General features: G+C 39.2%; 1 protein-coding gene across 4 annotated transcripts in view; it reads left to right on the top strand.

The window, feature by feature from the left end:
• The window catches only part of PCSK5 (proprotein convertase subtilisin/kexin type 5), a 684,033-nt gene that overhangs the window by 435,329 nt on the left and 232,944 nt on the right, over positions 1–15,760 (top strand). For all 4 annotated transcript variants that reach the window (XM_082244075.1, XM_082244078.1, XM_082244077.1 and 1 more), the window contains exons 14-15: positions 11,764–11,907; positions 14,582–14,684. In XM_082244075.1, the coding sequence (XP_082100201.1) occupies positions 11,764–11,907; positions 14,582–14,684 (247 nt within the window). The remainder of the gene's footprint in view (positions 1–11,763; positions 11,908–14,581; positions 14,685–15,760) is intronic.

Genomic DNA, 15,760 nt, shown 5'->3' with positions numbered 1-15,760 from the left:
CTTGTCATTTGATCTTGTCATACTTGAATAAATCATTCTCAGCTGAAAAGAAATAAACGTACATCTGCATTATGAAGCAATTATTTATTTTTCACACATTGAAGGACACAGAATTTAGAGACATTTGGGTTATACTGCCGTCAGTGGACACTGGCAAACAAAAAACAGTGACCAGCTTTATATATAACTTCTCGTGTTTTAAGCACGTCTCATTGTTTTGAAGCTGTGCTTATCCGTAATGCATAAATAAATAGAATAAAAATACTATACCATGTCTCATTGTTTGCTAGTGTCCTACAAGTGTGGATGTCTTCTCTGTGCTAAGAAACATTTTACTGATTTACTAGGCAGTTTTCTTTGTACACAAAATTATTTCTTTCTTCATTTAAGACTGCATCTACACTCTATTGAGCTGATCTCTTATGGAAGTATTCAAATTGGCATATCCTCAGGAACAGCCTTGGAGGCCATACCAGGGCCCTGCTAGACTGAATGATTGTGGAGCCTGCCTTGAATATGACATTTGGGCACTAGGTTTTGCTTGTGGTGCTTTCCAGACCTTTGTGTACTGTGTTAGCCACAGAGCACTTACCAAATCCGGAGTCATGCTGCAGCCTCTGGCCTGATCTAGTCTCTGAAGACTCATTTATAAGTAGAGCATGTGGCTGAGCATCATAAGCTACTATGTTTATTAGAATCTTTGGGTGCCATTATCATCCCCTCTTCTCCGTTGGTCTTCAAGGTTAAAACGCTGATGAATTGAGTGCTGTATCACTAGATCACACACATGAGCAGGTCATGCTCTGTTTCTGCCTTCAGCATGAGGTAGCATCTTCTTTCTACTATTCTTCCTATTTTCAAAAGACACATGGTTTCACCTTGGTCAGTCCTTGCTGCTGCCTACAGGAACCTGGTCATCTCTCCCAATTTGAATCTCTTGTTTTCAGCAGTTGATTCTTGACTGTCCAAATTTTTTACCTGGTATACTAAGCTTACTTTTTCCTTTTCTTGTGCAAAATGAATCGGGTCTTTGCACCTCATGATACTCTAGCAGTTCTTGATGACTTGCAGTGTTCATTTTCAAGGACCTCACACTGGCAGCTTACAACATTTTCCCCTGCTTTCTTCCCTACACTCTTTAGAGTCCTTTTTGTCTTTATCAGGTGTGGCTTCCCTTGCCAGTTTAACCCAGGAGGTGTGCAGGATTTTGTGAGACAAATTGCAATGATAATTGCTGACTCCACTGCAGAGCACATAAGTGAATCTCAATGCCTTCCCCAGCAAAATCATTATCTGATCTGCGTGCAGCCTTAGCGGCCTCAGCCTTCGGTTGTAATGGCTCTATCTGATGAAGAGTCTTAAAAGATACTTGCAGTATGAAGTAGTCCTTGGGGAGTTACAGGCAGCCATCCTAACACCCAGGCTTAGAGAGACCGTTTTAAATCTTGAGGGGTAATAGTGGGTATCAGGTCTCTCTGGGGGGAACCAGAGGAAACCACAGAAAGACTATGGAAAGTGGGGATTTGGATGTGACCAAAACCAGAGACCAGAGATACCAGAGAAATAATTAAAAAAATGGTATACTTTTTTTCAAAAACACATAGAAACATTATTTAAAAAGATATGAAGGAGGAAGGAAGTGATTGGCGCTGCTTGGTGGGGTGTTTTGGGAATATATTTGTAGGTTACTATGCTTCTAGTGAGGTTTTATATGGAAGTCTGTATAATAAATTAATATTAGAATCTGTGTGTAATCCACTAAAATCTGATATCAAATGACAAACCTGTATAAAATCAGAACAGGTCTATGTGTAATTTCTAAAACATAAAAACCCTATATAAATTACATCAGCAAATAAATCTCATACGTGCAAATTGTGCAAAAAGAGGTGCCAAAGTGAATACAAAAAGTGAGGCGATAAAAAATTATATATTGATCAAATGTTGTCCAGTAATAAATATATAACCATAAAATGACAATTGGTAAGTATGCTCCAAAAAGTACCAATGAATATAAGTGAAAAAATTAATAATGCATGTGTAACCATAAAATGACAATTGGTAAGTATGCTCTTAAAAGTGCCAATAAATATAAGTGATAAGAATATATAATAAATATATGACTGCCAATAAATAAATAGGTGCAAAGGTGCAAGAGTGAACGGATTCCTTGGTATATATATCAGTGCAAAACTGGCAGTAAAAAAATAATAAAAAAATATATAGAAAAAGTGTCCGTTTAAATAATCAAGCAAATGGATCCAGACCAATGTGCAGTCTCGGTGACTTAAAAATCCAAAAAAGAGTCCTAGATAAGTGAAGTCCGTATATGGTGGTTGAAGTGCTCTTTTCTCTATGCCCAAAGTAGGGTGGGTGGGCAGAAGGAAAAAGTGTTCCCCTGAGCCTGGGGTCCTGCGCTTACCAGATTCCCTTACCCCTACAGGGGTAAACAGCGGGTCGATTTTTAGGGGATCGCTCCCACACACTGGCAATCAGGATCTCCCACGCCCTCGGTTTCACTCCTTAGTAGTAGTACAGATGTCAGCTCGATAGGTATATAAGAAATCCAGTACAGTGCCCGGGTATGTAGAAGAAAAGGGAAGGAGCCTACAATAGTGTAAAATTGTTTCTTAAAACAGCTTTATTATAATAAAAGACATGTACTCACAATATATAAAACTCTAAAGTATGCCCGTCTGGCATAGGAGCCGCAACCTCCTCTCTTGCGGTGCACGTCTGAAGATAGCGTGCGTTCCGACCGCCGGATGTGCGTTCCAAGCCTCGGGTTCGGTAGACGGAAATGACGTGACCACCGGCAGTCATATATTTATTATATATTCTTATCACTTATATTTATTGGCACTTTTAAGAGCATACTTACCAATTGTCATTTTATGGTTACACATGCATTATTAATTTTTTCACTTATATTCATTGGTACTTTTTGGAGCATACTTACCAATTGTCATTTTATGGTTATATATTTATTACTGGACAACATTTGATCAATATTTAATTTTTTATCACCTCACTTTTTGTATTCACTTTGGCACCTCTATTTGCACAATTTGCACGTATGAGATTTATTTGCTGATGTAATTTATATAGGGTTTTTATGTTTTAGAAATTACACATAGACCTGTTCTGATTTTATACAGGTTTGTCATTTGATATCAGATTTTAGTGGATTACACACAGATTCTAATATTAATTTATTATACAGACTTCCATATAAAACCTCACTAGAAGCATAGTAACCAACAAATATATTCCCAAAACACCCCACCAAGCAGCGCCAATCACTTCCTTCCTCCTTCATATCTATTCAAGTGCTCCCCTTCTTAGGGTCGCATTTTTGAAGTGGGCAGCAGCCAGGTGCGGTGTTAATTTCTACATATATACCCCCCATCCTAAGCGCGGAATTACATAGACCTCTTCATTATTTAAAAAGACAATCTTGTATAACATAAAATATGTATTACACACACTACATGTCATTATACAGTAGAAGTATCATATATGTTGCACATTTTACATGTCATCATACTACAGATGGATCAATGCGTTTCGCCCACAAAGTGAGCTTCTTCAAGATCCAATAATGTATTTCAAAAGTATAATCCATTTAGATATCGTCCACACAACAATTTTTTAGAGTTAGATCAGGTCAGCATATATCAAGAAAAGGTACAGGAGTCTTTTGAATATAGGATTAGATGCCTTGCAAAATACGACCTTTAAAAATTGAAAATGAGACCACCCATAGCCAAAATATCCATCAACTCCAAACGGGAGATGAAACAAAGTTATAAAAAGGACTTTTAAACATATCCAGCTTCATTCAGCTACTCAAAAAACACCTCCATATCCAGCATCACAAACACCACCATCAGATGCATATAGGAAGAAAGATCCCACCATTCACAACTGAAGCCGACCAATGCCAATGTGGATGGGATCTTTCTTCCTATATGCGTCTGATAGTCGTGTTTGTGATGCTGGATATGGAGGTATTTTTTTGTTCCATCTGCAGTATGATGACATGCAGAATGTGCAACATATATGATCCTTTTACTGTATGATGACATGTAGAGTGTGTAATACATATTTTATATGTTATACATGATTGTCTTTTTTTTTTTGCAAATATTCTTTATTCAAATTTCTGGAGTCTTTTTAACCACTTCCATACAGAGCAGTTTGACACCCTTCCTGCCCAGACCAATTTTCAGCTTTCAGCACTCTCACACTTTGAATGACAATTGCTCAGTCATGCTACACTGTAACCAAACAAAATTTTTATCATTTTTTTCACACAAATAGAGCTTTCTTTTGGTGGTTTTTAATCACAACTGGGGTTTTTTTTTTTTTCGTGATATATGCAAAAAAAGAGCAAAAATTTTGAAAAAAAAACACTTTTTTTTAGTTTCAATTATAAAATTTTGCAAAAAATAAATTTTTCTTCATACATTTGGGCCAAAATGTATACTGCTACATGTCTCTGGTAAAATTAACCCAAATTAGTGTATATTATTTAGTCTGTGTGAAAGTTATTGAGTCTAGAAGCTATGGTACCAATTACTGAAAATTGATCACACCAGATGTACACCAGATGTACTGACTGCCTATCTCCTTTCTTGAGGCCCTGAAATGTCAGGACAGTACAAATACCCCCCAAATGACCCATTTTTGTAAAGTAGACAGTCCAATGTATTTAGTAAGAGGCATGGTGGGTTTTTTGAAGTTGTAATTTTTTCCCACAATTCTTGGGAAAATGAAGAAAAAATTTTTTTTTTCTTTTTTTTCCCACAAAGTTGTCAATTTATAAGCTATTTCTAACACATAGCATGTACGCAGCAAAAATTACACCCAAAAATACATTCTGCTACTCCTTCCGAGTATGGCGATACCACATGTGTGAGACTTTTACACAGCCTGGCCACAAAAAGATACTCCACGTCCAAGAAGCACCTTCAAGCGTTCTAGGAGCATAAATACACATAAAACTTTCTTACTACCTATCACACTTTTCAAGGCCCTAGAGCACCAATACAATGGAAAAGTCCACAAAATGACCCCATTTTGGAAAGCAAACACTCCAACGTATATTCTATGAGGCATTATGGGTCCTTTGAACATGTCATTTTTTTCTACAGGTTTTTGGAAAATGTGGGGAAAAAATGAAAACTTTTTTTTTTTACACAAAGTTGTCAATTTATAGGATATTCCTAACACATAGCATGTACACAGCAAAAATGACACCCCAAAATTCATTCTGCCACTCCTCCTGAGTATGGCAATACCACATGAGAGACTTTTTCACAGCCTAGCCATATAGAGGGGCCCAACATCCAAGGAGCATCATCATGCATCCTAGCCACTTGCCTAGGCCTATTTTTGACATTTGGTGTTTACAAGCTAAAATCAGTTGTTTTTCTAGAAAACTGCTTAGAACCCCCAAACATTATATATTTTTTTAGCAGAGACCCTAGAGATTAAAATGGAGATTATTGCAATATTTTTTATCACACCGTATTTGCGCAGCGGTCTTCCAAACGCAATTTTTTTGGAAAAAATTCACTTTTTTTAATTAAAAAATAAGAAACCAGTAAAGTTAGCCCAATTTTTTCCCATAATGTGAAAGATAATGTTACGCGAGTAAATAGATATCCAACATGTCATGTTTTCAAAATTGCGCACGCTCACGGAATGGCGACAAACTTTGGTACTTAAAAATCCCCATAGGCGACAATTTAAAAATTTCTACAGGTTGCCATCTTTGAGTTACAGAGGAGGTCTAGGGCTCAAATTATTCCCCTTGCTCTAACGATCGCGGCGATACCTCACATGTGTGGTTTGAACACCGTTTACATATGTGGGGGGGGTTTCCGTATGCGTCGCTTCTGCGCGCGAGCTAACGGGGACAGGGTGCTTTAATTTTTTTTTTTTTTTTTTTTACTATTTATTTTATTTATTATTTTTTATTTTTACACCGTTTAACAAAAAAAAAAAAAAAAGGATCATTTTTATTTCTATTACAAGAAATGTAAACATTACTTGTAATAGAAAAAGGCACGACAGGACCTCTTTTTTGTGAGATCTGGGGTCAAAAAGTCCTCAGATCTCACAAGTACACTAAAAGATAGAAAAAAAAAAAAAAATTATTATATAAAATGAAAAAAAAAAAGGACCTTTAAACCGGTTGCTAGGCAACAACATTTTCCGTAGCTCCGGTCCTCCAAGACCATAGAGTCAAGTGAGGGCAAGCTTGCCCTCACTCGACATCCTGTCTGTAAGGATTCGGGACCGGATAGTTTTACCCGCTGTCGGCGGGTCCGGTAAGCGGGGAAAAGGACCGGACGCGGCGGGAGGGGGGGGGGCACCTCTTCCGCCATCCCAGAAGGATGATGCCACAGCGAATCTGCCGCTGGGACCACCCTTATCGGAAAGCCAACCGTCCACCGTTTAAAAAAATACCAGGGTTATGGCAGCTATCTGCTGCCATAACACCGGTATTTAGGTTTAAACGGAGGAGGTATATAAACCTTTTTGGACTTGGACATGGTGGCTGTATGAAGGGCGACAGGTACTCGGGTACTTTGTTGGGCAGGTGACAGGTACTCTGGTACTGATGAGCAGGTGGCAGGTACTCGGGTACTCCGATAGGCAGGTGACAGGTACTCGGGTACTCTGATGGGCAGGTGACAGGCAGGTGATAGGTACTGATGAGTAGTACTGATACTGATAGGTGATACTGATACGTGATAGGTACTGATGAGTACTGATGACGAGTAGTGATAGGTACTGATGAGCAGGCGGCAAGTACTCGGGTACTTCAGGCGTCAGGTACTCTGATGAGCAGGTGGAAGGTACTCGGGTACTCTGATGGGTAGGTGACAGGTACTCAGGTACTCTGATGACGGGTACTCCGTTGACAGGTACTCAAAGTACCCGAGTATCCGTCATCAGAGTACCCGAGTATCCGTCATCAGAGTACCCGAGTACCTGTCATCAGAGTACCCGAGTACCCGTCATCAGAGTACCCGAGTACCCGTCATCAGAGTACCCGAGTACCCGTCATCAGAGTACCCGAGTACCTGTCATCAGAGTACCCGAGTACCTGTTATCAGAGTACCCGAGTACCCGTCATCAGAGTACCCGAGTACCTGTCATCAGAGTACCCGAGTACCTGTCATCAGAGTACCCAAGTACCTGTCATCAGAGTACCCGAGTACCTGTCATCAGAGTACCCGGGTACCTATCATCAGAGTACCCAAGTACCTGTCATCAGAGTACCCGGGTACCTGTCATCAGAGTACCCGAGTACCCGTCATCAGAGTACCCGAGTACCCGTCATCAGAGTACCCGAGTACCCGTCATCAGAGTACCCGAGTACCCGTCATCAGAGTACCCGAGTACCTGTCATCAGAGTACCCGAGTACCTGTCACCAGCCCATCAGAGTACCCGAGTACCTGTCATCAGAGTACCTGATGGGCTGGTGACAGGTACTCAGGTACTTTGATGGGCTAGTGACAGGTGCTCTTTATTGGGGGGGGGGGCAATCAGTGTGTTTGGGGTGCACTGTAATCGGTAACTAGCTGTTACCACACTCTCTTCCTCACACAGGATCAGTGTGTGAGGAGGAGAACACGGTGACAGCTAGTTACCGTGTTCTCTGTTGACATTTGTGACCGGCTGTGATTGGACACAGCCGGTCACGTGTTAAAGAGCCAATTTCATTGGCTCTTTACCTAAAACGGGGATCGACTCTGTCCAAGGGACGAGCCTCGTCCCCGATCGCTGCTCTGCGCGCCCCCGGGGGCGCGCATTGCAGAGAGAACGAGCGGCTCGTGCTGGAGCCGCTCATGTGATCGGCTGTGATTGACACAGCCGATCACGTGGTAAACAGCCAATTTCTATTGGCTGTTTACCTTGATCAGGGATGGGCTATGTCCGAGGGACGAGCCTCACCCCCGATCGCTGCGCTACGCGCCCCCGGGGGTGCGCAGTAGCAGCTAGAGCGGGCGGACGTCATATGACGCCCGCCCGGATCCGTACAACCACCATGCCGACGTCATATTACTATGACTCGGTATGGAAGTGGTTAAATAATGTTTCTGTGTTTTTGAATAAAATGTATACCATTTTTTAAATTATTTTTCTGGTATTTTGGGCACATCCATATCCCACTTTCCAGAGTCTTTCTGGTGGTTTCCTCTGGTTCCCCCCAGAGAGACCTGGTACCCACGATTACCTCTCAATTTTTAGGGGATGGTGCCAGAAATCTTTAAACAGGTACTTACTCGCCACCCAAGCTTTACCATTTTAAATCTTATTTGACATGGTGGATGCCAACGTAAAGATGGAGGTGCAGCCTTTAGCTCTTACTACTTTAGGCTCCCTGAGAGGCCCTAGAACCAACTTTCTAATTTCTAGAAGTTCTGAATAATGACTAGTAAACTCCTAATAAACTGTTAACACCTCTCAAACATTTTACAGGTAAATCCCCTTTTGAGGAGACCCTTGTTAAGAAGTTTGAGGAAAGTGGGAAAAAAAGCTCTGGACCTGTAAGGTTAATTGTAATGCTATTTTAAAGTAGCTTTGACAACCCAGATGTTCTTCACTTTTTTCTTGGTTTGGAGAGTAATGTAACAAAATTAGAAATGGCAATTGGAGTGCCAAACCACTGCTAAGAGGTCCCGATACAACTTCCACCTCTTATTCCTATAGTCCGGGTGACAATCCAAGGATTAGCGAATGACTTCTGGGGGTCCAAAAATGGCCAAAACACAAGGGCGTCTCTATATCAGTACAATATCAATACCATATCCCCACCTCAGGGTCATAGTTAAAATCAAGTACCCAATTGCCAATAGATATGGATAAATAAAAATTAAAGGGGTAGTACTGAATAGATTATCAATATACCTCAGACAAATATGAGACACTTATTAATAAATATACCACTTCAATTCATCAGTTGGGTAGAACAGTAATAATAAAAATATTACAATATTTAATAACAATAATAATAATACATATAACTAAAATATGGACCCAATGAGAATAAATATATGAGTAAAATATATCCAAAAATCAATATGTGTATATCTCAAGCCATACATTATGCAAACCAATTTTACAATCCCTCAACAATCTCCCCCAGGCCTTACCAACATTCTGCATTATGAGAATAACCTAAAAACACCAATCCACTAGTGGTAGATCCAGCCTAGAAGGTGGTAAATAAATTGTATAACCACAGACTATTCAGTGTATCTGTAGGTATGTTTCTTCTTAAATAAAATCCTAGCACCTAATGTGAGTACTATACACTGCAAAGATGGATATAAAATGATTAAAACTGTGAATTAACTTGATTGAACACAATGTGAATGGACTAGAAGTGGATTGGATCTTTAATGTTATCTGTAGGAAAGAGAGAATTAAAGTACGATATGTGCTGGGAAAAGTTGATGTTGCTAATGTCTGGTGGGGAAATACAGGTAGAAAGCAACCTTACTTTAGTGTGATTACAAGCACAGGCCTTGTCGGCAGCTAATTTTGCAGCAATCTTGTGAGCCTCACAGCCATGCTTAAAAGACATAAATGGTGCCAACAGGAAAGGCTACTGGGGACCATGGTCTACGAGAAGCTTGCTTCCATACTCGAGGTCTCTCACACTAAGTTTCTAAAGGTCTGGGACCCCTGGCTATCTTATAATGCCCACTTGAACATAGACCAAACTTTGCTTTCTATTTGATGCCACCTGCTGCAACCCTTTAGCATTTAGATCACTTGCTTTCAACAGCCGATTACGAATTTTCAGATGACAAAAAATTGATGTGCACGCTATAAATTTTTATCGTACATGAACACAATTAGTACAGTTTTCATCAGAAAAAAATCGTAAGAGCAAGACTAGGCATGCTCAGAAATGAAAGAATACATACAAAACAATTCAACACATGACTTCCCTTCTGAAGTAGAATTCTGTCGTATGGGAATTTTCGTATGAAAGTAACCTCTTCACTTTCCACATAAGACTAGCATGCAATAAAAAATGGATTAAAGATCGTCCGATAATCTGATCGTGTGCATGTGGCTTAAAGCTGGATACACAATTTACAACTTTTGTTGTTCGATTTCCTTTAGATTTACCTTCAACTATGTAGTGCAAGGGCCTGCCTGATTGCATACCAATTGAAAGTGTTTAGGTTTGACTTCATATTATATGGTTTTGGTAAATCTAAAGGAAAAAATCTAAAGAAAATAATATAGTGTGTATCCAGCTTGTGCGACATGTACTCCAACTTTGAGAGCACAAGTCTCCTGACAAATCGTGCCCCATTAAGTGCAATGGAACTGTTCTAATAGGAGCGACTTGAGTCGCTCTGGCTTGGAAAAAGGTCCCTGCACTACTTTTGGTGCGACTTTGGCACAACTTGCATTGAATTCTGTTAAGCAAGCCATATGCAAGTCATGCCGAAGTCACGCTGAGATTTTGGCTTAAAAGGCACGCGACTTTGAAGTTGGGGCAGTGTGAACGGGCCTAAAGAAAAAAGAAAAAGTGACAACAGAGCTGTAAAGTCAGGCTTCAGCTCTTTGGTTCTCCATAGAAATTAATGTTTGTTTTGGGGTTTCTATCTCTTTGATGCAATCATTTCACTAATGCAGTGACATTTTGATGCGGTGACACAGCATAAAGAAGGTAAAGCTAAGCTGTCAATCACAGCCTGTATGTCAGACACCTCTGGTGTTCCTGTATCCATACTTGTTGCTCTAATTTTATAGCCTATATTACCATAAGTATTGTTTATCCAGCAATTTCAGTTCTCCTTTGCCCATTTGTGACTTGTTTTTAATTTTTTTTATTGCTGTTTTAAATTTTTTTAAATTATTCACTTTTGCGGTTTAATTTCCATTTTAATTAAAATGCTTCCTCCAAAGTTAGTTGAAAGCCCATTCTGATGCGCAGGTACTTTGATTGCCTGCTTATAGCCTATATACAGGAACCACATTTTCCTTCAAATTATGATTGTTTTTTTGAAATGTCCTACACATAGAACACTTTAAAACTTGACATTCAAATATAGGCAGGAAAATTGTGGATTTACTTCTAATGGCTTTGTTTTTTTTTTAAGATGTAAGGTAAACTATGCTAATAGCCTCAGTTCTCCCAGCTCTCTGTGTTTATTGAGTTAAACAGGGACTGGCAACCACAGAAGACTGATGGGAATGGTGTCAATTATATAACCTCACTGAACTTGGAGGCACAACACTAACAGACTGCACTATGTTAACTGCTAACTGCACAGTCTGGAGCTGGCTAAACCTGATTGGTAAAACTGAGTGGTGATTCCTCATAAAACATTAAAGTGCATGAAAGTAGAGAGTATTAGATTGTAGTATAAATGCAGGACTCCAGGTTTAGAGGTATATGATCAATGAAACAGTATGATCTCAGCAGTTTAGTGGGACAGAATGCAAGCAATAGGGTAGGCAGAACTTGACTGTCGCACCGAAAGATGTGACCCTTGGCATGCATGTACATAGATGCTGTATATGATCAAAAAATTATTTGGGTGCCATTGTGCAAATTTATTCTGTTCCCCATGAATTTCTAAATATATTTTAATGGAACCTTATAGTAATGCGTGGTATTATAGATAGACTTACAGTATTTACTGTTTTTTATTGACCACTGTAAAAATGTATTTTCTGTGATTTTCCTTAATTCTTGTTTACATTTTTGCCATAAGGGAAATTGAAAGAATGGTCACTTGTTTTGTATGGCACATCCATTCAGCCATACTCACCCAGAAATGATGTTCCTAAGGTGGAGAGAGTACGGTCCAGTCCTATTGAGGAGCCATCAGAGGAGTACAACATTGATGACTACACAGGTGAGAGATATTTATATGGTCCAATCAATGTATGAATGGCATAGAAATAAAATCGGACAACAATTTTTTTGGAAAGTTTTGCTTGCTGAAAAACTGTTGGTGAATATGATTGTGATTATGATGATGATTAATTCAAACTGAACAAAAATATAATTTCAGAATGCCTTTTTCACATAATAATCTTGAGAATTAGCTGCAGTGTCCAACAATAGTCAGCCAGCATTGATGGAGTTGCCCTGATGCCATTTTTCTATTGTGGAAATGTCCTGGTGACACCTTTCTTCATATTTGCTACTGAGTGCACCTAGATTTTCAAGAAAGAGGTCCAAGTGTGAATGCAGAAAATTAATCTTCAGTGACATGTTGCACTTTATAGTCTTGATTGCTGTAAGTTTGTTAGTTCACCGAATGTAGTTGGTAGTTTTGTAGTTGCCAAGAAACTTCTCAAAGACATGCTTTTCACATAATTTTCTCTGGCCCCACTAACGGATCTCCAAACCACTTGTTATTAACCTATGTGATCTGTAAACCAACAAAAATGCGTTCCTTAATCTTGGCATCATTCTTTAAAACATCTGTCTCAAATAATGAAAAACTTCACCTTTCTTGATCATCACTTTCACAAAATAATTTCATCAGTTCGAGTTTTATGTGAAGCAGAGGCAGAAATATCTTTGTCAGGTCAATAAGTGGTTCATGTGCCATGGTTTTCTGTCCTGGAACCAAACACTTTTGGAGTGGCCATTTCTTTGATGTAATGTGGCGCCCTTGCACAGCTGTCACATTTGCACATATGCATATGTAACAACAGTACAGTACTCAGTACTTTAGCACTAACCTAACTTAACCCCTAAACTAATAGTTAACCCTAAGTAATCCTTTCATTGTGCTTACCTTATCATGAGTAGGGAATCTCTGTGCTAATGAATTAGATATGTGTTACCTAGGTGATGGAACTTTTCTCCACTGGAGAAGTATTTTTCCTTTTAGCTATTCAGTTTGTTTCTCTGAAGTTTCTATCACAATGTTTTTACTGCCGTGGGCTATCTAGCAGTTTCTGGATCAGTTACCCTCGATTAGTACCTTGGGGACTGTATCCAGACACCGCTATATGGGGCTGGCCTGTAATGTTTGCTTCAGGCTCTGGATCCTGTGCTAAGGGCTTACCTTAGCACATAGTACAACCTGTGTAGTTAGTAGTAGAGTGCTACAAATCCAGTGCAATAGTTAATTTCTATGGTTCCTAGACCCTCTAGACCCCTATGGGGCATGAGAGAGCAAAGACTGGACCCTGAGTAGGCTCAGCCTTGTGGATAAGGTAAGTCAGGGTTTTCCTGTATGTTGGCAATGGGTCCTGGTTTTTATTAATACAATATTTTCTGCAAAGTGCACTATGAGGATTTATGGGGTAGAGGATGTGGGAGTTATTCACTTTATCGTGGTAACCCCTTCTATTTTATCTCTTACATTTCTTAGCGTGAGCATTTTCAAAACTGGATTTTTTATTCTCCTCCTCTCTAGATTTAGTCTCAGGAGGATGAGGTAACTATCTCACACCTCCAAGATGACTCAATTCCCCCCCATCTTTTCTATCAAAACCTTTACTACTGCACAGGATAGAAGAGGAAAGGTTTCTGGTCATTCTCATCTGAAAAAAAATCATGGTACACAAATATACTCAGATTTTTGGTGAATACATTTTGGCCTCCTCCAAACAGACCTGAATTACAGGCACAAGGTCTCCTATTCTATCCCACACCTCAGTCGCTGGCTGTAACTACAATTGCTGTTTAAACCCAAGTCCTGAAGTATATAGGTATTTCTGTCTTTGTTTATTACCCTTTTTCAGAGTAGGAAAATTAAATTCCCGCACATAGAAGGCTTACTTTGCCTGATGCGAGGGATTACTCTGAAACCTTTCTTTGGGGGGTGGTTCATATCAATCCCCCAATTTGACTTCCCCTGTCACCTTGAGATCTTAACCTTGTGCTTTCTGCTCTTTAGACCCCCCCCCCTCATTGAACCAAACATTCCTTTGGAAGACCTCACTTGTCAGTTTGCCTTCCTGGTGGCCATTACTATTGCCAGGCATGTTTCTGAATTTGCAGCTCTTTCTTGTAAAAAGCCTTTTATTGGACAGGGTGGTTTTGAGACCAAGACCTTCCTTCTTACCTAAGGTGGTTTCTTCTTTCCACCTTAATGAGGGCATTGTTCTTCCTTCCTTTTGTACTTCTCTTCGTGCCTAGATGTGATCAGGACTTTTAGGGTCTACTTGGCAGTCACAACCTCTATTCCCAGGATTGAGTCTCTCTTTTTCCTGCCTGTGGGTCCTTGTAAAGGGCATCCTGCTTCCCTCTCCACCATAGCCAGTTGGTTCAGGCAACTAATTGCCTACATCCATAAGAACAAGGTTCTTCCTTTACTTAACCGGACCCCATTCCATGGGCTGTGGGTGTCACTTTGGGTTTTATATCAAATTAATTTTTCTAGTATTTGACTACGCAGAACTAGCAGTAACATAATATGTTCAGTGGGCAGATGGGTGACTTTGAACTGTCAGTGATTCGTTTATGGACTTCCAATGATCCATAGTCTAGTGTAAGGAGTCTTGTGAATTATTTCTTTGACATTGGTAATGTCATTACTGAGCTTTTCTTATCTGTTTTAATTTTAGGTCCCTGTGATGCAGAATGCAGTGATGTAGGGTGTGATGGACCTGGGCCACATCACTGCAATGACTGTCTACATTTTTATTATAAAGCAAAGAACAACACAAGGTAAAATTGTTTTATTCCTTAGTGTATAATGTAGACCAATAGTTGTGTGACTAAAGGTACTTTTCTAATTGTATTTTGGAGAATTCAGCAATGGGTCTATAATTTAGGATAGAAATTAAGCATTGAGATCAATGGCAACCTTACCCGTTTGAGAATAAATCACACATTGTCTGACAGTTGCAGTTTCTTGTCTTTTCCAGATTATTTAGTATAGATTTCTATAGATATATTTTGAAGGTGAATTTATAGACTTTACAAAGTAAATCTGTGTTTGATTTGAGCCTTCATGATAAAGTCCACCTGCAAAATCTTTATCCTAATTCAGTATTGTCTGTTAATTCACTATCAGCTAGCAAGCATACATTTTAGTACTCTACCTATTAAACAAAGTTTCTTTAAACATGACCTTTCTGACAGTACCAGCAGTTATATTGAAAATATGACATCTGCAGGTTACACCTATGACTTAAATCTAAACTCAGAGGACAATTTCACTTTGTTGATGAAAGGCAGCTACAGCAGCCAAATTCAGCATCAATAACATATGTCTGAAAAGGTGGTGACTGCCCTAGTCAGTAAACTTCCATCCTCTGTAGTTAACTGCTGTGACATGTACAGTTACAGAAAACTAAAGCACTAGCCAGGGTTTTAAAATTATTTACAGCAAAAAAAAAAAAAAAAAATTGTATATATGGTATGTACATCAAAGCGTACTCTGTGGACATGGTACTGTCTTATTGTGTTTGTGGTGAATCATGGGATGTGAGTACTTTGAAAGATATTGGCTGGAAAAACTCTTCAGCGGAAAACTAAATTACATTTTATTGCTAAAATTCTAATTAAAAAAATAAATATGTGGGGATTTTCACAAAGTAAGTTTACAAACTTTAAGATCATTCAGATTTATTCAAGAAGGCTAGAAATAAATGAAATACAGCCTGGAAATGAATATATAATTTTACCTTTTGACCAGAGATACATAGATATTTGGCAGGTGGAAACCTTTGTGTTTAGTGCATAAAGACAAGCTCTTTTGGGTAAGTATCTTACTATGCTGAAAAACTGAAGAACAGGGG

Source organism: Pelophylax lessonae (genome assembly GCF_965119305.1).
Source record: "Pelophylax lessonae genome assembly, chromosome: 1".
NCBI lineage: Eukaryota > Metazoa > Chordata > Amphibia > Anura > Ranidae > Pelophylax > Pelophylax lessonae.
The sequence above is the reverse complement of the archived record's forward strand: the minus strand, read 5'-3'. Positions and strand labels throughout refer to the sequence as shown.